At 41.0% G+C, this 27971-nt stretch overlaps 2 protein-coding genes and 1 long non-coding RNA gene across 5 annotated transcripts; 2 read left to right on the top strand and 1 right to left on the bottom strand.

Moving 5' to 3' along the window:
• Positions 1 to 357: 357 nt before the first annotated feature.
• On the bottom strand, positions 358 to 21916 carry LOC120717319. The gene is made up of 3 exons (XR_005692178.1): positions 21907 to 21916; positions 7638 to 7642; positions 358 to 725 (listed from the first exon to the last, which is right to left on the bottom strand). It is a non-coding gene; the product is annotated as an uncharacterized LOC120717319 (long non-coding RNA).
• On the top strand, positions 7646 to 11967 carry LOC120717284 (zinc finger protein 239-like). Of its 3 annotated transcripts, none has more exons than XM_040005230.1 (3): positions 7646 to 8900; positions 9008 to 9856; positions 11917 to 11967. In XM_040005230.1, exons 1-3 carry the CDS (start codon positions 8883 to 8885, stop codon positions 11929 to 11931), a joined length of 882 nt encoding a protein of 293 aa, XP_039861164.1. In that variant the 5' UTR covers positions 7646 to 8882; the 3' UTR covers positions 11932 to 11967. The 3 variants fall into 3 exon arrangements, with proteins under 3 accessions (XP_039861164.1, XP_039861163.1, XP_039861162.1); XM_040005229.1 differs by lacking the exon at positions 11917 to 11967 and adding an exon at positions 10309 to 11280; XM_040005228.1 differs by lacking the exon at positions 11917 to 11967 and adding an exon at positions 10306 to 11280.
• Positions 18120 to 27971, top strand: LOC120717268 (zinc finger protein 227-like). Its single transcript, XM_040005196.1, has 5 exons — positions 18120 to 18173; positions 23208 to 23348; positions 23495 to 23829; positions 24076 to 24679; positions 26458 to 27971. Exons 2-5 carry the CDS (start codon positions 23331 to 23333, stop codon positions 27088 to 27090), a joined length of 1590 nt encoding a protein of 529 aa, XP_039861130.1. The 5' UTR covers positions 18120 to 18173; positions 23208 to 23330; the 3' UTR covers positions 27091 to 27971.

Genomic DNA, 27971 nt, shown 5'->3' with positions numbered 1-27971 from the left:
AACCTTACAAACAGACGGTACAGCATCTCACAGTCACACTACTAGCGATTGAAGATTTATGTAAATTTGACAGGAGACACGGCAGACCACTGTGACTCAAGGTCTGATTATTTAAGACCTTGAGTCACAGTGGTCTACAATCAGTACCCAGAACATAATCCGCTGTTAAAAAAAATTAAATAAATAAAAAAACATGCAAATTTGCACACAAAAAAAACAGACCGGGAAAAGTGAACCATGTTATAGCGCCAGGCGACTGTATATACATGTGTGTGTGTATATATTTTTTTCATTATAACTTTCTTGCTTTTTTCCAAATCTAACTTCTTTCTATGTATTTGTATGTACAGTGGAACCCCGACTTACGAAATTAATTTGTTCCCAAGGGTCTTTTGTAAGTCGAAAATTTTCGTAAGTCGAAACACCCATTGCGCATTTTGAGTGAGGCGATGCTGAACGATAGGCTATAGGCTAATTGCTAACTAGAACAACAATACGTCGTTCAAGTGGAACAGCGAAGCGCAAGTACGGAACCCAAGGGGTTGTCACATGATTCGGAAGGCATTGTGGGCATTGTAGGCTCAGCCAATCAGAGCCAGTGGATTTCGTTACCCGGGCATTTTGCCGTAACACTGGCAGAAATATTGTCGTTCAGTGCCTTCATAACTTGAATTTTTCGTTAAACGGGGTATTCGTAAGTCGGGGTTCCACTGTATTTATTTTATCTGTTACCTCAGTAAAATTTTAATTGTTTTTCTATTTAATCTTCTTATGCTGTGGTAATCTGTGCTCTTAAAAGTGTTTCTTCCCAAACTCCAAATAATGTCACACGAGTTGCTCTTAAAGCTTCCAGTATGAACTAAATCTGTCAACTGGTTTGTACCAGAAGATACAGCAGTGAGTCAGTGTAACCTTTAGTTTATTTACTGTATCTTTGACGTCCACATGTTGTTTGTTATTGGATGCATTTTGATCCACGTTCTGCAGCTGTTTTCTTGTTGATTTTAAGTTTGTATTGTCAAATCCTCATTCTGTTAAACCATTAGTTATATTTGATGAACTCTCTGTAAAGTTTGTTTTATAAAACACTTTGGTGTGAAAAATAAAGAAATGGTCTCACAACAAGTAGTTTGAGATTTGAGTTAAGATTCAGATTGATTGTTTGAAGGTTAGGGTTAGGAAAGTATGAGTAAAGATCATGTTTCTTTTAGCATTGTTAATGGCCAAAAATGTTATTCTAGTTAGAGTCCATGAACACTAAACTGTTTCAGACCAGTTGACGTTCAATTCAATTTTATTTGTATAGCACCAAATCACAACAAGAGTCGCCTCAAGGCGCTTTATATTTTATGGTAGGCCCTACAATAATACATCCAGAGAAAAAAACCAACAATCATATGACCCCTATGAGCAAGCACTTTGGCGACAGTGGGAAGGAAAAACTCCCTTTTAACAGGAAGAAACCTCCGGCAGAACCAAGCTCAGGGAGGGGCGGGGCCATCTGCTGTGATTGGTTGGGTTGAGAGAAGGAAGACAGGATAAAGACATGCTGTGGAAGAGAGACAGAGGTTAATAACAGATATGATTCAAGGATTCGGGAGAAATCTGCTCTCTCTTTCTAGACCCTGTCAGGACTCTTGCTGCAGCATTTTGGATTAACTGAAGGCTTTTCATGGAGTTTTTAGGACTTCCTGATAATAATGAATTACAGTCGTCCAGCCTGGAAGTAATAAATGCATGAACTAGTTTTTCAGCATCACTCTGAGGCAGGATGTGTATATATAGCTTTTGAGCTCGAGACATACCAAGGGCTCAGAGAAGAGCTCGAGAAGATGTGGAGGGTGAAGGTGACGGTGGTCCCAGTGGTAATCGGAGCACTAGGTGCAGTGACTCCCAAGCTAAGCGAGTGGCTCCAGCAGATCCCGGGAACAACATCGGAAATCTCTGTCCAGAAAAGCGCAGTCCTAGGAACAGCTAAGATACTGCGCAGGACCCTCAAGCTCCCAGGCCTCTGGTAGAGGACCCGAGCTCGAAGGATTGACCGCCCACAGGGGCAAGCAGGGAATTTTTTAATATATATAAATATATATATATATATATCTGCCTGCCACTGAAAACGTTACATCCAGATGAACAGACTCAACCTTATGGGATGTATGGAACATTGTATTTGTTTTAATTACGTTATTATTTGGTGCACGTGTTTTTTGCTGCCATGATGCCTGGTCTCTATTGGAAACGACATTTTTCATAAATCTCATTTCCATTCATTTTTTAATAAAAGAATTAATAAAAAGTTATCCTGTGGAAAAATGGTAAATGGACTGGTTCTTATGTTGTGCTTTTCTACTCTTCTGAGCACTCAACGCACTTTATACAACTTGTGCATTCACCCATTCACACCAGCACATTTCTTTCCTAGGTGCTTTCTAACTGACATTCACACACATTCATACTCCGATGGATGCATTGGAGAGCAATTTTGGGTTAGTATCTTGCCCAAGGATATTTGGCATGCAGGCTAGGGGAAGCCAGGAATTGAACCACCAACCTTCTGATTAATAGCTGACCTGCTCTACTACCTGAGCTACAGCCACCCAAAGAGGGGAGTTTTTGATTCCTGTGCGCATTACCTCCTGGTACCCTGCTTCCTAGCAATGTATTCCCCCTTAGACTTACCTAAAGAAGCGCTTACACCTGAGTTGATTTGTTGTTGTCTTCAAACATTCTTTATTTTCAGACCACTGCACATTGTTCATTTAACCTTCTGAACTATTCCATTTGAGTCCTCCAAGTGACTGTTTTGCTAGTTTAAGTCTTCTTCCTGTTTCCACTACTTAGTCAAAACCAGCAATAACAACCTGTATAACACGTAACACTGTGGCTTAGCTGGTCAAAGTTACCTGCCTTATAAACAAAAATCTCAGTAGTGCCTATAACCTACATCCATACATGCTCTTTCTCCTTAGAGAATGTTGACTGTAGGGCAAAACGGTGTCTAACCCTGCTGCTTGATGAACGCCTTCCTAAATCAGTGAGCCAATGAATAAAAGCCATTTTAGGAGAAATATACTATGTGAAATTTTGTGTAATTCACATTTGTGTGACTCATTTAAATCTTCTTCTGAAAGTGAAACACTTAAAAATACATATGCCATAACCTTTGAGTCACAAGCTGACCCTGAGCCTCCCCAGTAAATCCAGCAGCTTTTGAACACCAGAAGTCTTTCATTTGCTGCAGACGTTAGTAAATCTGACCCTAAATTATAACAAGCTGTTCTTGTTTATTTGACCTCCATAAGGAACTGGTTGTGGACTTTGGGAGGTCCAGAGCAGGTCCACTGCCAGTTCAGATAGAGGGAGAGGAGGTGGAGGTGGTCACCACATACAAGTACCTCGGGCTGTGGGTGGACAACAAACTGGACTGGTCATGCAACACAGAGCACCTGTATAAAAAAGCCCAAAGCCGACTGTACTTCCTCGGGAGGCTGAGGTCTTTTAACATCTGCAGGAAGCTCCTGAGGATGTTTTACCAGTCAGTGGTTGCTGGAGTATTTTTCTATGCTGTGGTGTGCTGGGGGAGCAGCACAGCAAAGAAGGACTCATCCAGGCTGGAGAAACTGATCAGGAAGGCTGGCTCTGTGGTCGGCATGAAGCTGGACACTCTGGTGACAGTGGCAGAGAAAAGGACACTAAAGAAACTGCTGGACATTATGAACAATGCTGGGCATCCTCTGCACACGGCCATTAACAACCAGAGGAGTAATAAAGTTTTATCTAATCTAATCTAATAAAAAAAAGCTGGGCTAGAACACATTGTGACAAAGTGAAATGTTTGTTTTCTAGTGCATCTTCTGCACATTGTAGTTTCAATGTAGTTTTCAGTTCTTCTCTTTTCCTGAGTCTCTTGTCCACGACGTTTTTATAGAGGCCAAGGAAAAGAAGCTAGGAAAAGGAGATAGGAGATGGAACGCACCCCACGTGTGCGCAGTGACCGCACAGCAACGAACCACAGCAGAGAAGGAAGAAGGGGGCGGAGCACAGTGTGTGCGCAGGACAGGGAGTCGAGCAGAGAGAGCTGCTTTTTCATGAAACGGGAGTAAAGTAGTGAACTTAGAGGAGAAAAACAAACTAAAGTATCGATCATAAACCACTACCAACGTCCTGATCGATATCTGCATCGATCTGCCCACCCTTGTCTCCTGGATCGTAGCTGAGATCAGCGTGAACCACGTGGGTCTCTGCTCCCTGATCTGTTTCCTGTGTTTGGAAAGAGTTGCAGCTTCATCGCGGAGTTTCTCTCGGTTTGTGGGCTCATCTAAAGGTAAGCACCGAGCTAACTTTACTGTGAGTTCAGTTCATGTTGAGTTTAGCTCCTGAATGAGGTCTTCTGCTGCTCTCCTCGGTGTCTGTTCACAGTTTATTGTGAACACGTTGAGAGAAGAGTGAGAGAGTATTTGGAGAAAAACACCAACTAATCATTAGCTCAGCATGCTGGGAGAAGTTGGAGCAGAAAAGTCTTTTCATTGTCCCTGCAGCTGTTTTTCTGCCTGCACCAAACCTCTACAGCCTCATTTGTGTTTACCACGGTCACCACATCCGCGGTTATTTAAAAGGCTGTTTTGTTTCGGTTCTTCTTTGCTGGGATCAGCATATCTGTAATCACGTCGTTGGTGTTTTTCATGCAGTGTTTTATATAATTCAGTCATAACTGTATGTAGTCATTATATTAATTTCTTTCTCCTACAGTTAAAATAACCACACTACGGACGGATAAGCGACTGTTATTACGCATCGTTCGTCAGCAAAGACAGTAAAACCATCGTGTGGCTCAGCCGACCGCTTATTTATTTTTCATATAACCCTTTCACAATAAAGTTAAAGATCCTGTTGAGACTTTTCAAAATAAACCAAAAATAATGACAATATACAGTATTCTCAAACATCAAATTTCAGAATATGCATCAAACAAGTTACCTCACATAGAACATGAAGTCCCTGTAAATGACTCTTACACTGTATATATGAGAGGTGAAACATTTGCAGAGATTTGCATAAGATTTTCAGTCACTTTTTTCTAACCTTCTTAGACTCAGAACTAAAGATGTCCAGCTTTGTGTGTCTGTCGAAATACTTTTAATAGAACAAAAGACAGTCAGCATCCAAAGAGGACCAAAAGCAATGATCAGAGTATTTCTCCACCTGCTGTATATGTATCCCTTAAATTTGCAACATTTAAAGCTAATAATAATTATGATATTATAGTATTTTCAATTATAGGATCAAATTTGAGCCTCTATTCTCAAGTTAAGGACAATTAAAGAGACTAAAATGACATGTAATTCTTAGCGTTTTTATTATAATTTATTATCATCTGTCTTCTCAGATGAGAGGTGAAACGTCTTCAAGAAGTCCAGTTGCTTTCTTTCTAAGCTCCTTCGATTACGATGACCTGAATGACTGAGAACCTTCACAGACATTGTTGATTAACATGACACTAACATTACATTTTCCATTAACATTGGTGTGAGCCTTGTATACTGATAAGATTCATGGAGTAGAGGAGGACAAAAACAGTGATGCTGTCACATTTTGGGAGAGCTGCATGTGTTTTACTGAATCAGGAAACAGACACACACAGTGCAGTGAGGACTTACATCCAGATTTGGCAGCGCTGAAAGTACGAGAGAGACCTTTGACCCCTTAATAGAGATGCTTAACAAGATGTAAAATAATCAGAAATGTACCCAGTGACTGAGCCGAACAATACTGGTCGGGAGTGTAAAAAATATAAATGAATAAAAAAATGCCTGCCTCTACACAGGGGAATGGGCTGATACTGTGACTTTGGGAGAAAATGTCACATTTTTACAGCCATACAATTTGAAAATGATCACAAGTGTACAAGAGAACATGTTTAAGGTTTGCAGGAAACATTTTATTTGAATTCAATTTCAATTATACAGCAACAAGTCACAACAACAGTCACCTCAAGGTGATTTTAATTATGAATCTTTGAATATATGCTGCTACAGCCGTGAATGTGGGAATTCTTGTAATTTCTGGATGTAATAATTTCACATTTCTGAAGACAGCTTTGAGAAAAATACAGGCTTAATAGTTGGTAACAGCTTGGTTATGATACTGTATTAACTAACTTATAATTTATTCCAGCAAATCAAAATTAACCCAAAATATTCTTTTAAACAACTTTATGTCTTTAAGAGTATGGATTGCTGAAATTATGAGGTGCACCTAAAGGCACCATGAATAGCCATAGCATGTCCGTGGTTCCTGTTTGAATTGATAACAGGAAATGGATTAGAGCAATCTGCTGTAGTATTAGAATTTTAGATAATTTCACTAATGAGCAGCAAGCTCCAATGCATTTATTTAGTTGCAAGGAAGCAATGGCATACACAATATTATCCTGGGAACAGATATGTGTGAGATGCTCTTACAGAAAGAGTTCAGTTACATGTTCTACCTGTACATGATTCTCTCCGTGCTTTGGATAATGGATGGCAGAGGAGTCACAACAAGGCCGGAGGAAAAAGACTGATTCGAGGGACATGAAGACAGAGAGATGCATTCCTTCAGTTTTCTGAAAAGAGTGTTGCCTAGCTTTACTACATTTTTCTGTCATTTCACTCCTGTTTATGCTACACTCCTTTATAATATTTACTCAAGATGCAGTGAATAGTGTTTTTCTGCTAATACATCAGTGTTACTCTAGTTTCTATGCCCCACTCCTTTACGATTTGGGGCAACTGCTTAAAGTCTTTTAGTGTGAACAAGTTGAAAGGCATGAGCAGAGAAACTAATGCACAGGTTCCTTTCCCTTCAAAGGGTAGTCTAGCTCTCAGCTTGCCATCCCTGCAGAGCTACCACACATCAACCCTTTCTGTGGTATGGTTAACAAACCAATCCTTGAGGTAAGGGCCAGGGGCTTGAGTCACATCATAGATGATGTTGCACCAGCTGAAGTCCTGCATATCCCAAACGTGAACATGCCTGTAAAAACAGGTGTAATTTTCATGTTAACTTTTAGCATTTGGAGGCAAAGATTTACAGGCCTCACTTGGAGGGTTAGTGAAGTGCTCGTAAACAACTGAGAGCCTGAAGTGGGGGAGTTGTTGGTGGAGTGGAGTCTTCAGGCTTGTGGTTGGTTCGCTGTCGGAGTGTTTTCCAGACTGAAGCAGAGTCATTAGCTGAAAACAGTTTTTGGAACTGAAAGTCTTTCAAACTGTCTCTGTCCCCACTCCGAAACACTTCCTGCTTTTCCAGCCTCAGCCTGCTTTGGCTTAGCTGTAAACCAGAGCTGGTCATTATTCTAACTCACCCTGGTGTTTGATGCTGTGCAGCTGTCCTCACAGAAGCTGACGTCACAGGTTATCACAGCATCTCTATAATAATTATTAAATCTGGTTCTTGTCATTCTCTTACTGAATAGAGAGAACACGACTCAGTTAATCAAAATATTTATAATTTTTATTTAATTATCTCTCAGACGAGAGAGACCCGCACTGCCCAAAAAGCCAGTTGCAAAATCTCTAGCATTAGAAGCCAAAAATGTGTATCATATAGGTGTTATTTTAGTCCTTTACACGTCACACATAGTTTCAATCAAAAAAAACTCCTTCTGTGTTACTAGTTCCACTTTTTCTGTCTGGTTTCCTGTATTTTATTAATATGTCTGTGCAGCTCTGCACTGAACTTCCTGTTTTTTAAACTTCCACTAACTTAAGCTTCTGTTGCTAAGGCGACCTGTCACCCTCTGACCTAGTTCTCTCTCACAGCTGGCCTTGCTTTATAGAGGCCTTTATTATTAACATACATAAAAGAATATAATCAGAAAATAAGCACTAAGAATATATGTTTATTCCGTAACATAATCCAAACTGTTGGTAACAATCCTGAAAACCTGCCAGTCGGTGCAGTCCAGACACACCTGCAGATTCTCCACAGTCTCCTCCATCCACTGCTTCAGTGTCTTTACAAAAACCTTAGAGAGTTTCAGTTTGTGCCTGTTTGCAGGCATCAAGTAAACCATGACTTAGGTCTGCATTAGGTCTGAGAATCCTAATGTATTGTGAGATGATGACCCTCTTACTGTCAGCTCACCTTCAGCGTTTTTGCGTTTGTTCGTAACGCAAGAACAAACGTGTGGAAAAAGCGTGAGTCGTTATCACCAGAGATTTTGAGTGAAACCATTTTCAAACCTTGATTCACCCTATCATGTGGTTAGGTGCTGTCCCTATTAAAGAGCAAAGAGCCTTTCTTTCCACTTATTCCATGTAAAGGATGGCTACAATGAGTAAAAACGTGGGAGCTAATTGCATATCCCTGTTTCTGTCTGTAGAAACCGTTGTTGTATTTAAAACTCTGGTTTCATCTGGATCAAGTGTAAGTTTGTGGACCTTGTTGGTGAAGTCAGCAGAGTTTTTGATGTGATGGGGTGTGTTCCCCACAAGGGGAGCTAGGATGGTGATGAGGTGCTTGGAAATGTTGTAGGTGGCTGAGTTTATGCTGCTGCCAATCCAATCCTTTGTGTATCTATGGAAGTCCATATATACAGGGTGCAGCATCCCCTGGGTAAAGGTGGTGGTATGCAGGGAGCTCAGTGGCTTTTTTCAAGTTCTTGTAGGCAGCTGATGACTTTCTTTTTGTAGTTGCTTCTGGGGTTTCACCTTGAAGCTTCATAGGTATTGTTGTCACTGAGTGTAGTAATGTTTATTTGCTCTGCTTCTTCTTGTCAGGGATAAAATACATATCTATACTTTTTGTGTCCCAGCTGAGTAACAGGAGGAGAAGAGTCTGGTGGAGCAGCAGAGGAACAGTTTCAGCCATTTGGACTCAGCTCAGCCACTACAGAGGAAACGATGACTTCAACACAGGAGGTGAGAAAAATATGACAGTTACACTGTTATTGAAACTGTGTGCACAGCTGGATGTTTTTTTTTTTTGTTGTTTTTTTAAAGCTCTGTTTGTATCTCTGTCACTGCAGGACCAACATGGAGCGAGAAGTCAGCGCTCTCAGGAGGCCGACAAACCTCACAGAAGAAAGGGAGAGAAAACATACAGCTGTGACGAGTGTGGGAAGTGTTTTAGCCATCCTAAAAACTTGAAACCCCACCAACTCATCCACAGAGGAATTAAATCGTACAGCTGTGCTGAGTGTGGAAAATCTTTTACCCAGGCTGGACACTTAAAAACACACCAAATCATCCACAGTGGAGTTAAACCATACATCTGTGACTTATGTGGAAATTCTTTTACTCAGGCTGGAAGTTTAAAAACACACAAATTCATTCACAGTGGAGTTAAACCGTTCAGGTGTGATTTGTGTGGAAAGTCTTTTACCCATCTCGGAAGCTTGAAAACACACCAGCTTATCCACAGTGGCGTTAAAGCGTACAGCTGTGACTTGTGTGGAAAATCTTTTAGCCAACCTGGACACTTAAAAACACACCAACTCATCCACAGTGGAGTTAAAGCACACAGCTGTGAGTTGTGTGGTAAAGCTTTTACACGCAGTAGCCATTTAAGAAGCCATCGAGTTACCCACTCTGGAATCAAGGCGTACAGCTGCGACATTTGTGGAAAAAAGTTTGCCCAGCCAGGGCACCGAAATATACACGTACGGATTCACACCAAAAATGATTTTTGCTTCTGTGATCAGTGTGGCAAACTGTTTGTGACACACAAAGACTTACAGCAGCACATGTTTACCCACACTGAGGAGAGACCTTATAAATGTGACCTATGTGTAAAGGCTTTTAAAGAGCCACGTTCCCTAAGAGTCCACCAACAGATTCACATCAGAAAGAATCTCTACAAGTGCAGTTACTGTGAGGTATGTATTTATATTTCTCTCTTTTTACAGTTGCAGTTATTTTGAAGTACAATGTGCATTTAGTTTAATTTCGAAACGAAATGAGACATGAAAACTCAGTGAATTCTGACACAAATCTCCTGAAACTTTACTGATGTTGGAAAAAAGTAAAGTTTTAAACCTTGTCTCATTTCTATGTATCTAACATTCAAAATCCAATGGATCCATTAGAGAGTACCTTGGGGTTATTATCTTGTGGCATGCAGAGTAGAGCATCCAGGGGTTTAACATCCAATCTTCCCATTAAGTAGATTTCCAACAAATTAAGAGACATTTTCGCCCAGTAAGCTGAGTGTTATAATGTAAACAGTAAAATGTAATTGGACACTGGCAAAGATGCTCTTTATTTCAGGCAATGTTCAGGATAAAAATGTTTAAGGAATTCTCTGACTTACACTGTCTTTGTTTAGAAGCAGAGCGACACAAATGGATCCAGTTCTCAACCCTGTCGTCAATGTGGTGGTGGGAAAGTGTGTCGTTGCGTTGTTTGTGCATAACATTTCAAACATCAAGAGAGCCTAAAACCACATCAATGTAGACACACTGGGTACAAAATGAACGACTTCAACGAATGTGGAAGAGGCTTCCCCACATCAAGTCAATTAATAAAAAAGCAATTAACCATAAAGCACTATCTCCTTCACACTGGTATTCAAAAGCACCTTTGTGACCATTGTCAGTCATCCTTCATTACTGCACGTGACCTTAAAGTGCATAAAGGAGTCCACACAAGAGAAACCATACAAGTGCAGACACTGTGACAGAAGCCTCCTACAATCGGCTCATTGTAAACGTCATGAGATTACACACATTGAAGGGAACCTGCTAAGGAAGAATTTCATGGCTCTGAGTACCGTTTGGTTTTTTGTGATGTATATGAACAATAAACTTCCTGAATCTTGAATGTAGAGTCCATCAGAACACAGAATTATATTTCAAATATATTTACGACTTAATTTAAACAGAATGTGGGAGAGGCTTCCCCAAACCAAGTGAATTAAAAAAACATGAACTGATCTCAAATGGGGTTAAAAATCGCCTCTGTTCTCTGGGCTTTACTTTCATGTAATACCAGTTTGTACCAGAAGATGGAGCAGTGAGTTAGTGTAACCTCTTATTCACATTGGCAACAAAGTAGTGATGGGAATTCCGGCTCTTTTTAGAGAACTGGCTCTTTTGGCTCAGCTCACTAAAAAGATTGCCAGCTTACCGGCTCCCAACTGGCCCTTCAGGTTGTTTTGTTGCTTTAATTAATTTATCATTAACAATGATATAACATTATGTACAAAAGGAATTACTAATGTTTAAAACAAAACGTGGTTTTATTTATATATGTTTATATAGAAATATATACGGTGGCCTCTAGAGACAAAGCACGTACAAACTCCAAAACACATGTCTAGCATTAACTGAACTTCCAAAACAGAGCTACCTAGATCACTTAAATTACACAATTGAAAGCATATGTGTATTGTTTGTATATTTATACACAAGCACTCTTATATATTCAAATAATTATGATTAAAAATGTTCACCTGTTACTACCACACACCAAATTAGGTCATTGGTACATCCTGGCTTGTGTAGCCACTAGGTAACAAAAGCTCAACACTGCGCCTAGCATCCTGGAGCACTTCTGTTTGGCGTTTGTACGTGCTTTGTCTCTAGGGGCCACTGTAAATATGCTTTTATTTATTCACTCCACATAAAATGTAATAAAATACAAAAAACAACTATTTACATTTCAACTTTTAACTATTTAAATTTTCAACCTTTTCCATTTAAACACATTTAAAGTGAAACAACACAAAACACTGCAAACCACAATACAATTAAATATAAATTAAAATATGCAAAAGAAAAGAAGATGCACATTTTCTGTCATATAGGCCTGCATGAATAAACTTTCTGAATCCTTTATCATCCGCAACTGAAAATAGTTGATTTGATAATTACTATACTTTTCTAATGTGATGTTGTTGTCCCTGGCTCACTTTCTCTCTGGCTGTATCCCAATTCAGGTTCTGCAGCCTTAACGGTCCACAAGGGCCGCGTACTCAAAGACCACTAAGACCGGAAGTGCGAGGCTTGTGAAATGGGACGGTCTAGCCTCCGTCGTGCTGGCCAGGTTGCCTAGCAACAGCTGGAAACGTTTCATACAGCTTTATTTGACAGAAATGAAGAAGAACATATTTTGTTCATTTGTTTATTTGTTTCTACAAGAGCTTTGTGTGATTTGATGAGTATCTGAGGCTGAGACCACGGAACTGCAAAACATGATTGTTGGGCTTCATTTCTGTACTGAACAGTCATTTTAAGATTAGCTATTAAATAACAATTAGCTAACGTTGTTCTTGAGACTAAAGTCAGTGTAAATATAATATGACCAATATTATAGTTATTATATTAATCATTATTAGTTATTACAGCAGTGAAATTGAACTCTCAAATCAAATCACTTTTATTGTCACAACACATGTGCAGGTACACTGGTACAGCACATGTGAGTGAAATTCATGTGAGTGAACTCTGTGTCAAATACTGAGCTTCAGTAAAGATTCAAGTTGCAGTTATTTATATTTCCCATCACCTTAGATGTATAGATGTGTTATATATAAGAGACAAATATTGTTCGTTTAATATGTTGCCATTATTACATTTGGCTCAATGCTTACATATATGTGTAAAAAGCAAATGTACGAGCTGTGATAACTGTGTCTGATAGAATGAAGAGTAGACTGATATATGAAATATTCCTTTATTGGGTGAGAAAATCAGACCATGTCATAACTGCTTTAAGTCACACAGAATAGATATCAGAGCCTTAAACAGGCTGACTTCTGCTAAATGGGTCAAACTGGGCAGAAAGTCTACAAACACATAACATCCTTATAGAATATGATGTAACACTATAGATCAACTTACCTCATTCAGGTTATATTCAGGTTTCTGAACATTAAACTTGTTGCTGCCTTTCATAGTGTGTAACTTGAAGGCCCTGAGTACTTTCTCCCACACTGAAAACACTGGGATGATAACATTATTTGAACATTACCTAATAAGACTGATTCAGGACAGACAGTTAGTTATGTTAAACTTTCCTAGCAGTCCTTCACAAACAGGGAACAGTCTGTCTGTTCTCTCCATCTGTCAGCTGCTGCTGGCTCTTCCTCCTCCTCTTCCTCACACACTGCTGAGTTCGTCCTGGTGGATCACCAGGGGTGCAAAGCCTCACAGATGATGTGCAGCAGTGGGTCCCTCAGTCTGTCCTCACTCTGGACACTTGCAGTCGTCACACATGGAAATCAAATGTGTGATAAGCTGCAGGATTCAAACACAAGTGTAACTTATAAACACATGTTCATAGTTTTATTCCACAATCAGAGAGAAAGAAACAGAGAGAGAGTGCAGGACAGACAGACAGGTGACAGTCTCAGGTGTACACACTGCTACAATGAATGAATGAATGAATGCTTTATTGGCCATATGCAGGTTGCCCCACAGAGGAATAGGACCCCCCCCGACTTACACACACAACAAAGACATCACATGGGAATACAGTCAGAGATCGGCAGCGTTGCAGAGAATAACATTGAAAACAAATTACACAACAATGGGAAAGGTACAAGAGGAAAAAAAAGAGACCTCTTCACACGCTGGGCAACCTATGGGAGGACAGCATGAGAACAGGAAACAAAAAAACTCCTCTGCACAGAGAGCACATTAATATCCACAGCACAACAGTAGAACACGTGACAAGCCACAGGGGATGGAAAGGGGGGTGGGGGGTAAACGAAGGAACACAGCAGTCGTCCTACACCATGCTATCATTTCAGCGCGGTGCGCAGACCCGCTATCTCCCCCCGCAGGAAACAAGCATCAAAGGCGTTTGGAAGGGAGGGGGATGAGTGCGTGCTTATCAGTGTAAGTGTATGTGTATGCGTGTCCAGAGTTCAGCGGAGACAGTGTCCTTCGCTCTATCAGGGCTAAGTAAACAGTCTGCCAGCCAACCCAGGTGGCCTTCGTGGGACGGGAAGAATAGTCATCACACAGTCGTTATCAGGGAGTTGTTTTGGTGGGCTCCAGCTTTGGGCCTAGCAGCTGGCGCCGTGGTGTCCAAATGTTGAATATTGTTGATTTCTCCTTTGTGAGCAGCTCGAATTTAGCCCTCCGACACTGGTCCCTCGATCTCCCGTTGGAGAGCCGCGAGCCTCCTCATGATGGTATCAAACTTCTGTTCCATGGTGTTGTCAGTCTTTTGATTCTGAGACCTCACAACTTCAGTGATCCGTTCCGCGATGTTTTCCAACTGTCGCTCAAGGGTGTCATTTTGAGCAGGCCTTTCTCTGATGTTTCCCCTCATACGCTCAATGGTGTTGTTTTGAGCCTTCACAGCAGCTGTAAGCGTCTCCAAGGTGTTGACCATATTACGTTCGTTGTGAGAGGTCGCGCCTCGTCCCGTCGCTTCGAATCCAGCGGGCAGCCTTGTGGGGGTTTGAACAGCCGGTTCCGCTCTCTTATTCTCTGATAAACCAGGGCTAGGCCAACGCCGATCAGCATGAACCCTGTTATCATGGTTCCGAATAGGTAGATATCTTCAGCGTCCTCGATCGACAGTCCCGCCAGGCACACGGTCCTCCAGTTCTGCCACCCGTCCATCGTGTAACCGGCAGGGAAAGTCCCTCCAGGGCACTCAGGCTCTCCCGAGCCCCGACTTCTCGTTGAGAAAAGGGTGTCAATAGCAGTCAGAGACCAGTTGATCAAATCCATAATTCTCTTTTAGGTTTTAGAGAACGACAGTGAGAGACTGTTCCAGGGAAAGTAAATGCACACAAGACAAGACAAGGACATAGAGGCTAAGCAGGGAAGATAAGGGTGAGGAGGAGAGGAGTAAAGTGCGACCGCCTTCGTTGAGAGCAAAAGAAGAACAGACAAACAACAACAAACAGGAGGATTTAGTTTTTGTGTTATTACGAGTGCTAAACAAGAAGAGTTCCAGATGGTACAGTGGACACATGTGTGACTGCTGTGATTAAAGCATCTTTCTTTCAGCTTAACGAGTGAACCGTCAGCTCGTTCAAGCACACGTTAAAGTCCGTTTGGCTCGACACCACCGAACAGAGGCAGCAATATAACATAGCTCACATTAACAGTGCAGTGAATCCTGCTTGTGCCGTGATATTCAGGACTGCAAACCGAGCAGCATCACTGACTTTCAGCTTATTGTGTTTGTGGATATATGACTGACTTTAATTATCCATAAAATCATCAGATTCTCTGTAAGATTAAGGTCGACTATCTAACGGCGCATATTTTAAAGTAAAGGCTTTAAAACCAAGTTAGTACAAACATCACTAATGTCACATAACTTTGCCGACATGTGGCCAACAGGAATGTTTTAATGATCTTCGTTATTAAACATTTGCGCATAAATAAGTTACATAATATTCAGTACTTACTTTTAAAAGTTTACTCTTCGGCCGCTCCTCTTGCACCGTTTTTTTCGGCAAAATTATCCACACCCACCTCCGCGCTATGAAGTCTACACCGCCACATCCTTAAAATTCAGGGAAATGAAGGACGCATTTGAGGCCGCATTTCGAGCAGCCTTTGAATTGGGACAGCCTTGGTCGCGTCGCTGTGACGTAATCGGCCTTAAAATGCGGCCTTTAAGGCTGCAGACCCTGAATTGGGATACGGCCTCTCTCTCCCTCCCGCTCTGTTCCTGTGCTACTGCGAGTGTAACTACCGCCCCTCTGCCCTGTGCAAGCACAAGGCTTACATGCGGAGTGAAGCAGAAAACAAGTGCGAGAGAGAGGGTGAGAGAAAGAAAGAAAAAAAAAACACGAGCCGGCTCTCAACTCAAAGAGTCGGCTCTAAGAGCCGTTTCGTTCGCGACCATCACATCACTACAGCAGCACACATCAGGACCATTTTAAACATCACATTTTAGGTAATTAAAATTCCACCAAACCTCTACTTTTGGCTCCTCCTTTCACTTTAGTGTGTTTACCGTATCCACAAATTGGCCACATTTTGTTATTTTTAGTGAATGTGTTTTGATCCAGATGTTCTGAAGCTGTTTTCTTGTTGATTTGATGTTTGTATTATGAAATCCTTATGCTGTTAAAGCATTAGTTGTATTTGATTAACTCTGTGTAAAGTGTGTCTAAATGAGCAGTTTAGTGTGTAAAATTAAGAAATTGTCTCACAACAAATAGCTTGAGCCAGGATTTCAGATTCAAACTAATTTAACTGTTTTCAGTGGCACATGTGGAGGTTTATCAAAGGAGGAGACTTGGCTGTTCTCCACTCACAGTGAACAGGGTTTTTTGCAAAAACCTGCTGTGGGTATGAAGTTTGCAGAGGGCGTGTTTGAGATGCTAAAAAGATGATTTTTCCTTCCAAAGTGCAAACAGAAAACTGTGTGATTGTTAATACCTGAAGTGAGATTACAGGAAGATAAGCTGAAAAAAAATATTAGTGCAGTGTGCACTCCTGTGTTTCTAAAGAGCAGCTTTTACAGTGACTAATGAAAGAAAGGCTAACCATTCCAAAACCACCTTTGCGCCTGTTACCATTAGTGGAGGTCCAGTTTGTGTGCACTGGCATGGATCTCATCGGGTTGTTTTCAGTGTTGGGCAAGTTATTTTGAAGAAGTAATTAGTTATAGTTACTTCTTCAAAAAAGTAACTGAGTTAATAATTGATTTACAATATTATAAAAGTAACTAAATACTACAAAATATTTTTTTAAGTAATAATGTTTATAATGTTACAGTTTGATACTCTGATGATTTCTTGTGAGCATTCCTTTAGTTTGAACCCGGTGACAGTATGAAGTTATTATGAAGTTCACTGCTCTGTCACAATCACCATGGTTCATCAACATTTCATGATGTGTGTGAATTTTGCTTTCCACTGTTGGTGTGTTTTGTTGTGTTGATTAAAACAACCAAATGCAGCTTTCATAGTTTATCATGTGTTGTGAAACTGTGATCTTTGGAGACATGGAATGTGAATGTGTTGTCTGAAAAACACTTTAGGTTAACTTCTGCTGTTTTTAAATGTGCTACATAAATAAGAATGATTTGACTCGAAAAATAAAAACTTTTTATGTTCAGACGTCTTTATTCTTGAAGTTTAAAGTTGGATTGTTAAATTCTAATAAAAGTGGTAATTTAACACATTCTAATAATAGTAATAATGATGATTATGATAATAATAATAATAATACATTTAATATATAGGCGCCTTTAAGACCCTCAAGGTCACTTTACAATGGCACAGAAGGAAGAACAGCACCTTAGCATGATGTTATACTATAACCATAACCTTAAGAAGTATTCCGGATGGGTGAGAGAAAAAAGTTAATTCATTGTTGGTTTTGTGCGCATGCGCCACGTCTGCGCGGAAACATTGGGTAGGATGCTTTTCCAGGTAGGATCGATTCCCAGAACACCGGCTATCCGAAAACAGCCCAGTGGCTAACAGCTGATGCTAATATCTGACAGTAAATATGTCCAAAAGTACTTTTTTTTTGCCTTTTCGTCAAGTCTGTCTTTGTACAGACCTGCCGTGTTCTCCGTCGTTTTGTACATCACTGTTTTTGGGGCAAATAAAATGCAAGTAGGGATTAAAACCGCAGAATTAATTATTACCGGTGCTGGAAATACTAGCGCTTGATGCAGTGTTTTGATTTTTTTGCCACTTGTACCCACAATGCAATGCGCGAAAGTCACGTGGTCTGTCAGCAGCGGCAGCCAAAACGCGCCAGCATCCACTCCCCCTTCTACCCTGTGAAAGGGTAGATTTGATTGGGATTAATATAATATATATAAATATATTATTTTTAATGTCAGCTTTTAGTTTACAGGTATGACTGAAACTTCATTTCAGCACTAAATGAGCGACCTGGATATTCTTTCCCTCTCTGACACTGACCTCTGACTGCGTTGCTGTTTGCAAGATTAATAACGGAAAAGCAGGAAGAAGGGGGCGGAGCAAAGTGTGTGCGCAGGAGAGGAGCAGAGAGAGCTGCTTTTTCACGAAACGGGAGTAAAGTAGTGAACTTAGAGGAGAGAAACAAACTAAAGTATCGATCATAAACCACTACCAACGTCCTGATATCTGCATCGATCTGCCCACCCTTGTCTCCTGGATCGTAGCTGAGATCAGCGTGAACCACGTGGGTCTCTGCTCCCTGATCTGTTTCCTGTGTTTGGAAAGAGTTGCAGCTTCATCGCGGAGTTTCTCTCGGTTTGTGGGCTCATCTAAAGGTAAGCACCGAGCTAACTTTACTGTGAGTTCAGTTCATGTTGAGTTTAGCTCCTGAATGAGGTCTTCTGCTGCTCTCCTCGGTGTCTGTTCACAGTTTAATGTGAACACGTTGAGAGAAGAGTGAGAGAGTGTTTGGAGAAAAACACCAACTAATCATTAGCTCAGCATGCTGGGAGAAGTTGGAGCAGAAAAGTCTTTTCATTGTCCCTGCAGCTGTTTTTCTGCCTGCACCAAACCTCTACAGCCTCATTTCTATTTGAAGTGATAATCAATTTTGAATTGATTTTCTAAACCCACCCCAACTCACCCTGGTGTGTGAGTTGGGGTGGGTTTAGAAAATCGATTCAAAACTGATTCAAATTGATTTTAGCATGAACCATGCGATATCTATTTATTAAATCGTAAATGGATTTTGAAATATAAATATATTTTGCCAGAAATGCCAGAATCTCAGGTTAAAACTCACAAAACTACTTCAACAACCACAAAACAGCTAAAACGGGTTATCTGCTGTAAAAAGCCAGGCCAGGGTAATCTCCTTCATGTTTTCCTGTGTTTTATCCTCAAATACTTTGACTGCCATAATGCTTACACCTCTGATGAAGTCTCACAAATGTCGATACTGATAAATTACTAGAATTATAATATTTCCGACTGTGTGAGTCAAAATTGAATTGAATCAAGTCCAGACCTGCTGAATCAGAATCAAATGGATTATAGAAATCTAGGCCGAGGCCCGAAAGAACGGGATGTAGCTGTGGGTGATGAGGAAAGATGAAAAGAACAATTGATAACTTTTTCATTAAGTTAAAGCCTGATCTGTCTGAAATTCATAGCCAGTGCTCTGACACGGAGCCATCAACCTTTCAGCTTATGTTTAACACTGGTTCAGAGACCGCATCAAATAATGAGCCACATATGATTGACCAGGCACGTGCAGAGGGGGGGGGGGCTAGAGGGGCTTGAGCACCTGCCCCTTTCCTGATGGGTGCCCAAGGTGCCCTTTTGTTGAGGCAACTTTTTAAAAAAATGTATTTTATTTTATTTTATTTTATTTTTTTTATTTTTTTTAATGTGTGTGTGTGCGTGCGGAGTCCTGTCTGTGCCCCTCAACAATAATATTTAACTATTAATCACAGTTTTGCTAAATAAAAGGATCTGGCTTGCATCAGTCACATGATCACATTTAACCAATGATCGCCCTTGACGACAGAACGCGCTGGTTACGAGCCGGGAACGAGCTCACAAAGAGCACGCGCATTTTTTGCGGTCCGGAGCTGTAGGAGAAACACAAGTTAACTCAGAGACACAGACTGATGCGACAAAACCAGTAAGTAGGTGTACAGCGTACACTGTAGTGTGTAGCACCCAGGAGTATCAGCTTATTACGTACACGTTGGTAAGCTGTCTTGTTGCAACTGACGAACTGAAACAAACGAGCGTGCTGTGTGTGCAACAGCGTGACAAACATTACCTGTCCTTTTATTAACTAGTTACAGGGCTTTTCCTGCCTTTCTGGAGGGATTATATTTCACTAAAAAACGATCTAATATCCATGTCCACATAATTATGCATTATTATAATTATAATATATAAAAAAAACACACGCTGTATTTTAAAGAACATACATTAAGAAGCAGATTATATTAGATTTATATTTTAAATAAGACAAAGTTTGGATTTTCCAGCAGTAAAATTATTGTATCTCTACAGTTTAAACATGTAATAAGCTTTGCCCCTGCACAGAGTGGATAGTGAAACACATGGAATCATCATAAATACATTATTTCATATTTATTACTTCCCCCTCCTCATTGCTTTGTTATTGTAGCTCTAGTAATAAATAATAATGTAAGGATTCTGGATCAGCACCGTGATGCCCATAGTATATACAGTATTCTGAAGAAGGTCTAAAATGTCACTGTGTGTGCGTGCATGTGTGTGTTTTATTTAGATGGATTTTTAAAAAAAAATATTACTCATGATATAACATTGTCCAGACATGGCTGGTAAGGACATGAGGAGGAAACAGTAGGAGCTTTGTGAGGCTACTAAAGGCAGTGCTATAACATTTTTCTGTCATCATTTTATTATAGATTAAGTGCAAGAGTTGTTAGGTGTGGATAATTAAATTATAGTTTATTGCAATAGCAAGTTGTGCCTTGTTCTCACATAGACAGCAAGTGGAGAGTGATATATGAAATGATGGGATGGAAGGAAGAAGAGAAGCAAAGAGTGATTCACAGGCAGAGCCTAAATTATTTCTCACAGTTTTTGTTGCCTTATGGTTCCAAGCGCTGTCACCAATCTTTGCATTTTGTTATTATCTCATGACACTTGTTTAATCAGCTACCATCTCTCCTGTGGACTTTTTAATGTCTACAGTCTCAGATCAACACAGCCCTGCCCTCCAGCACTATCCACAGCAACCCCTCAACAGCAACATTGTACCCATCAGGTAAAACATCGGCTACGTTTGCTTTGCCTTGTTGCCCATATTAGATTCTTGATGAATGTGTGTTGTTGTTATTCAGCCTGGTTCAATGTGCCCCTTTTTAACTTTGAGCACCCGCCCCTTTAAACCTCTCTGCACGGCCCTGTGATTGACGCCGAGCCACAGCCCACTGACAGTAAAAGGGGGAAAGTGAATACATTTCGAATAGAGTAGCTTGACCAGTTTCCCTGGCTGTGATACAGTAAAGCTGACAACATAATGCACTGTGTTTACTAGTGGTGCAACGGATCAAAAATTTCACGGATCGGATCAATTTTTGGATCATCAAAAATAGAAAAAAAGACGAAAATTAGACTCGCCATTTACTTATTTAAGTATTTTTTGCCTATTTAAAATCATTCAACTGAAGACTCATTCCACGCACTTATATAAAAACAAATTAAGGTGCAATATGGACATTATGGACCAGGCTGGGCAGCCTCTGCAGCCTCTGCACACGGCCATAAACAACCAGAGGAGTCTGTCAGTGACAGGTTGCTTCTCCCAAAGTCAAAGACCAGCAGACTTAAAAAGTCCCACACGCCATCAAACTGTTTAACTCCTCGCTGGAGGGGAGAGGGAGGGGAAACGGGGACAAAGGAGGGGGGAACAAGTAGCTGTAGTGCCTTTTCACTGTGCAATAGTTTTTAATAACCAACGGTGTAATAGACTCACAATAATGTGCCGTTCCCTTGTATTCTTATTCCTATTTATTCTATTTATCCCTTTTGTATTCTCTGTATTTATATATGTGTGTATTTCAGCTCACATTCTGCAACTTCTTTGGGTGCTGTGCTACTGGAAACTGAATTTCCCGGAGGAACCCACCTGAGGGATAAATAAAGTTCCATCTAATCTAATGTAATCTATAGGGCAGTACAGGGCTTTGTATCTACCACTCCGCTGTGATATAACGAGCGGTCACGGTCACGTGGCTTTCCGTTGCCCTGGAGCTCCACCCATTTGTAGTTAGAGCAACAGAAGATGCCTGGGACAGTTCAGCCATAACTTTAAACTTCTCCTGCTCATACATGCTTTGAACCATCTTGTCGCTGAAGTGGACGCGCAACAAGATATCATAGCGTGGCTCAAGCACGTTCATCACAGTTTAAACCCCTTGTTTTGCACAACGGAATACGGCCTCCCGTCTGCAGCTAAACACCCCGATAGCTTTAGTAATAGCTTTAGCCCGGTCGGATCGGGCAGCAAAAGGCTGCTTAAATCCTCTGCTGCGCCACTTGGACCGCTAGCGCTCACCATAACTACAGCTTGACAGACTGATCACGCGCACCATACAAATACTTTTTTTTTCTTTTTCGAATCTTCGGATCACGTGCGTACCGAACCGTGGAGTGGGATCGGTTTGGATTTCGGATCAACCGTGATCCGTTGCACCACTAGCGTTTACTGTCGTGAGTGTGGAAAGACCATGCCCGGCAATTCTGTATTCATGACTCTTAATTGAAACACTGAAAAAGCACAGTGTATCCAGAAAACAATTACCGTATATGTTGTGATAAATGCATTGTCCAAGTGCCCCAACTCCCCACTGCCTTTCAGTGGCAGGCAGCAGCAAACAGGTCGTCGGAGGAGGCCGATGTGATGACTAAGTTTAACATTGTCTACAATATTACCTAAAACTGCCAAAGCACTTTAAGCACAAGCACTTTTTCAGTAACATACTGTATCTTTCTTGTAGAGCAGTGTTCCAAATAAAGAACTTTGTGTTGACAAGATTGTTAGTTAATCATTTACAAATCAATATTGTCTGTAAGCACAGCAATTTAAAGAAAAAGTCACAGTTAAAACTGCGGTGTTCAACGATGTGGTTGAAAAATTGTGGTGCACCTAAGAAAAAAAGTTAGGTGCACCAGGGCAACCTTGGCAAAAAGTTAGTTTAGAGTCTTCCTGTTAAAGAACCAAGAGCCTTTCTTTCCACTTCCTCCATGTAAAGTTTGGCTACAATGGGACACACTGGGGAGCTCACAGCACATCCATGTTTGTGTCTGTAGAAACCCTCGTTGTATTTAAAATATGTGGTGGTAAGGCAGAGGTCTAACAGTGTGCAGACCTGATCAGGGTGAAGCTGGTTCTGGTTTTAAGGAGCTGTCTTGATGTAGTTGTTTCCTGACAGTCTCCACTGCCTCGGTTGGAGGTATACAAGTGAAAAGTGAGACCACATCAAAGGACACTCTGGTTTCATCTGGATCAAGTGTAAGTTTGTGGACCCACAAGGGGAGCTAGGATGGTGATGAGGTGCTTGGAAATGTTGTAGGTGGCTGAGTTTATGCTGCTACCAATGAGCCTGAGTGGGACTCCTTCTTTGTGTATCTATGGAAGTTCATATATACAGGGTGCAGCATCCCCTGGGTAAAGGTGGTGGTATGCAGGGCGCTCAGTGGCTTTTTCCCTTTCAAGTTCTTGTAGGCAGCTGATGACTTTCTTTTTGTAGTTGCTTCTGGGGTTTCACCTTGAAGCTTCATAGGTATTGTTGTCACTGAGTGTAGTAATGTTTATTTGCTCTGCTTCTTCTTGTCAGGGATAAAATACATATCTATACTTTTTGTGTCCCAGCTGAGTAACAGGAGGAGGAGAGTCTGGTGGAGCAGCAGAGGAACAGTTTCAGCCATTTGGGCTCAGCTCAGCCACTACAGAGGAAACAATGACTTCAACACAGGAGGTGAGAAAAATATCTCAGTTACACTGTTATTGAAACTGTGTGCACAGCTGGTGTTTGTTGACATCTTTGATTCCACTAATGGAGTTTCAGTTTGTTCCACGACTGCATTTCACTCACTGCCTCTGTTTGTATCTCTGTCACTGCAGGACCAACATGGAGCGAGAAGTCAGCGCTCTCAGGAGGCCGACAAACCTCACAGAAGAACGGGAGAGAAAATATACAGCTGTGAAGAGTGTGGGAAGGATTTTACCCAGTCTGGGAGCTTAAAAACACACCAACTCATCCACAGTGGAGTTAAACCGTACAGGTGTGACTTGTGTGGAAAATGTTTTACCCAGAAAGGACACTTAAAAACACACCAACTCATCCACAGCGGAGTTAAACCATATAGCTGTGAGTTGTGTGAAAAGTCTTTTAACCAACCTGGAAGCCTAAAAAGACACCAACTCATGCACCGTGGAGTTAAAGCATACAACTGTGAGTTGTGTGGAAAATATTTTAGTCAGAAAGGATATCTAAAAACACACAAACTAATTCACAGTGGAGTTAAAGCGTACAACTGTGAATTGTGTGGAAAGTCTTTTACCTATCCTAGAAGCTTAAAAACACACAAACTAATTCACAGTGGAGTTAAACCATACAGCTGTGAGTTGTGTGGAAAGTCTTTTACCCAAGCTGAAAGCTTAAAAACACACAAACTCATCCACAGTGGAATTAAAGCATACAGCTGTGAGTTGTGTGGAAAGTCTTTTACCCAGGCTGGAAGCTTAAAAACACACCGAATCATCCACAGTGCAGTTAAAGCACACAGATGTGACTTGTGTGGAAAGTCTTTTACCCATTCTCAAAGCTTAAAAACACACAAACTCATCCACAGTGGAGTTAAAGCATACAGCTGTGAGTTGTGTGGAAAGTCTTTTACGTATCCTAGAAGCTTAAAAACACACAAAAACATCCACAGTGGAGTTAAACCATACAGCTGTAATCAGTGTGGTAAAACTTTTGCTCAAATTAGCAACTTACAATGTCATCTAGTTACCCACTCTGGAGTTAAGGCGTACAGCTGTGACATTTGTGGGAAAACCTTCAGCACGCCAGGGTACCGCAATATTCACTTACGGATTCATACCGGACAGGATGTTTTCTGCTGTGATCAGTGTGGGAAACTGTTTACAACAGCCACAAACTTACAAAGCCACATGCTTACCCACACTGAGGAGAGACCTTATAAATGTGACCTGTGCAATAAGGCTTTTAAATCTCCACGTCACCTGAAACTCCACCAAGAGATCCACACCAGAAAGAAACTCTACAAGTGCAGTTACTGTGAGGTATGTATTTATCTTTTAATTTTAGCCTGACTGTTTGGAACTACTCTGCTCATTCAATTTGTTAACTTTCTGTAATAACTCCTTAGTAATTCTACTGCATATAAAAGCAGTGCTTATTGGATTTTAGTCTCAGCTCTTATTTATTTCTTCCATAGTCATAAAACCAATAAGTAATAACTCTTCTGTAGTCACAATCTCCCCATTCTCCCATAGTTAAGACTGCCACAATTTGGCCAGTGTTAGATGACTTATTATCTTCTTTACTAACTAAAATCAGTTATTGTTGCTTTAAATTGGGAATGAGACCGATTTGGTTGCAACTTTTCATGTGTATTTATGAAGAACATGATATAACGTTTTTGCTTAGATACAGTTGTTTTTGTTTTAAATAAACTGGATGCAAAAATGAAGAATTATTTTAGCCTGCATGTCCTGAACCAGAAGCTGGTCTTTAGTCTCTCTGTTCTTGACTGGATGGCATGGAGCGACGGTTTGTTGTTGGGATGGACTGGGTCCTTCAGTGTCTGAGCTGCTCTGGACCAGCATCTCCTGGTGTAAATGTCCTGTAGGGAGAGGAGAGGAGTCCTTCAGCAGCAATCTAATATATAAATCTGCCATCCTTAGTACAGCCGTTCCCATACCAGGATGAGATGTTCTGTGTGAGGATGCTCTCCACAGGGGCTGAATCGAAAGTTCTGAGGATCCCTGGACAGACACCGAACTTCCTCAGTTGTCAGAAGTTGTACAGGCGCTGGCTAGCCTTTTTGTATGTGGGCAGACCATGTCATACCTGAGGAGATGTGGACACTGGGATACTTACACCAACCTCCTTGGTGTTGCAGACGTTAAGCTGGAGGTGGTTATCCTGGCACCACAATGACAGATTCTTCATTTCCTCCATGTAGGCCGCCTCATCGTTGTTGGAGATGGCACCCAACACCACTGTGTCGTCAGTAGATCACAATGGTATTGGAGCTATGAGTGGCCACGCAGTCTGAAGTATAGACAGAGTAGAGCAGTGGCGAGAGAACACACCCCTGTGTTCTCTCGCCACTGCTCTACTCACATAGTTACCCTGTTTCCTGTCCACATGGCTGAGAGTGGTGTGCAGGATATGGACGATGACGTCCTCTGTGGATCTGTTGGGTTGGTAAGCAAAGTGGAGTGGATCTGTGGTATTTGTGGTGGAGAAGGAGATGATGTTTTTCCGCAGCCTCTCGAACACCTTCATTACCACCAAAGTCAGTGCAACTGGCCGGTAGTCATTCAGGCATGAGGGCTTGTTGTTCTTGGGTGCAGGGATGATTGTGGATCTCTTGAAGCATGTGGGGGCCACAGACTTTGCCAGAGACTCACTGAAAATGGAAGTGAGCTTACTTGCTAGCTGGTCCACAGAACAGACGCAGCAGATGGCCGGTTCTGCTATCTGGCTTAGCCGCTTTCCTTGTGTTCACTCTCAGCGACGCATGGACGGCGTGCTTTACGATACGGATCACCGGTCCCTTGCCGTTGACGTCACCGTCCTCTGTTGTAAGGCAGTAGTTAGCATTAGCCACCTGGCTAACCTCGAAACTGGTGTAGAACGCGTTCAGCTCATTGGTAAATGCAGAGTCTGCATTGATCGGCGCAGTGTCTCTGGCTTTGTAATCTGTGATGGTGCTTAATCCCTTCCACATGCTACCCAATTTCGCTGTGCAAGAAACTGCACAATGACAATAAAAGTTCTAAAAATGTTGAAGGAATTCCCTGACTTACACTGTCTTTGTGTCTTTGTTTAGAAGCAGAGCGGCACAGATGGATCCAGTTCTCAACCCTGTCGTCACTGTGGTGGTGGGAAAGACTTTCGTTGTGACCTTTGTGGAAAAACTTTCACTCGGCAACAAAGCCTAAAAATACATCAGCGTAGACACACTGGAGACAAAATGAACTACTGCAAAGAATGTGGGAGAGGCTTCCCCACATCAAGTGCATTAAAAAAGCATGTACTCATTCACAGTGGAGTCAAAAAGTACGTGTGTGACCAGTGTGGGTCATCCTTCACCACTGCAGGTGAGCTTAAAGTGCATAAACGAGTCCACACAGGAGAGAAACCATACAAGTGCAGACACTGTGACAAAAGCTTTTCACGATCGAGCAGTCATAACCTTCATGAACGTACACACATGGAAGAGAACTTCAGCTGTGACCAATGGCATCAGTGTGATCATGCAGGACTGAAATCACTGGATCACAATGATTCTGCAGAGACAGAAAGATCCACTTCTGGTTTCAGGGTCAGACTTAAAAACTTTGAGATCAGGCTCCACAGAGTTCATCTAGAGTCTCCTGTAAAGAGTGCAGCTGATGTCACACTTGGATGTTATGAGGTAGCTCTGATTTCTGGACCGGCAGTGAATAATCCTGGATCTTAAATTTGGGAATCTGCAAGCATACACATGAAAATCAAGGTTTTCTCCCCTGAGGGATTTAATGCTCTAAATTTCTATCCCTGTTAAATGTTAATCTTTGTTCAATTAAAACACAATAGTGTTTAGTAGTTGTACTTTTTAAAGTATTATAAACGCTATGTGAATATGTTTTTTGTTTTTGTTTTTAACCAAACTTATATTGTACCAAATATCAGTGTATGGCTATATGCATCAATTTCTTTCATTTCAACTTTCTTAGTTTTTTTTAATAAACTTGTTTTTCATCTATTTATCTTGTGTTACCTCAGTTAAATTTGAATGGTTTTTCATATTTAAACTTGTGCTTTGGTAATCCCTGTTCTTAAATCCATTTCTTTCAAAACTCCAAATCATTTCACACCAGTTCCTGCAGTGACTAGTACAGGATTTTACATTTAAAAGCTGCAAAGTATTTTCTCCCTTCCTGATTTTTATGTGCGTTACAATTAAGTGCTTTAGTTCATTAAACAGACTTTGAAAAACAAAATGTTTGTATGTATTAAGGGAAATAAATATAGCCAAGCAGTCTGAATAAATCATAAATGCCAAAGCCTATCTTAGGGGTAGTATTAGTTCATATACCACAATGCAGAAAAAGGCATCAACTTGATTATGAAGCAGTTCTAAGTGAACGTGTACTCATCAGAGTGTAGTAATACAGATAGGAAGATGGCAGGATTTTTAGATAAGCACTTTTTGTATCGTTATCAGAGAATCCAAGGGAAGCATTAAATACCCCAGTGACTGAGGAGGAAGTGCCACTTGCTATCAGTTCTTTTAAAGGAGGAAAAGCATCAGCACTTGTTGGTTTCTGCTCAGAATTTTATTTAAAAAACTACATCATC

This window comes from Simochromis diagramma, unplaced genomic scaffold (genome assembly GCF_900408965.1).
Source record: "Simochromis diagramma unplaced genomic scaffold, fSimDia1.1 OVJJ01000097.1, whole genome shotgun sequence".
NCBI classification, from domain to species: domain Eukaryota; kingdom Metazoa; phylum Chordata; class Actinopteri; order Cichliformes; family Cichlidae; genus Simochromis; species Simochromis diagramma.
This window is presented reverse-complemented; position numbering and strand designations above follow the sequence as displayed.

What these genes read in the sequence shown, in the direction of transcription:
- LOC120717284 (XM_040005228.1), top strand. An exon ending in ACAAGTGCAGTTACTGTGAG is followed by an intron (nt 9,857 to 10,305) that starts GTATGTATTTAT and finishes GTCTTTGTTTAG; the next exon opens with AAGCAGAGCGACACAAATGG.
- LOC120717268 (XM_040005196.1), top strand. An exon ending in GTTAAAGCATACAACTGTGA is followed by an intron (nt 23,830 to 24,075) that starts GTTGTGTGGAAA and finishes TAAAGCATACAG; the next exon opens with CTGTGAGTTGTGTGGAAAGT. An exon ending in ACAAGTGCAGTTACTGTGAG is followed by an intron (nt 24,680 to 26,457) that starts GTATGTATTTAT and finishes GTCTTTGTTTAG; the next exon opens with AAGCAGAGCGGCACAGATGG.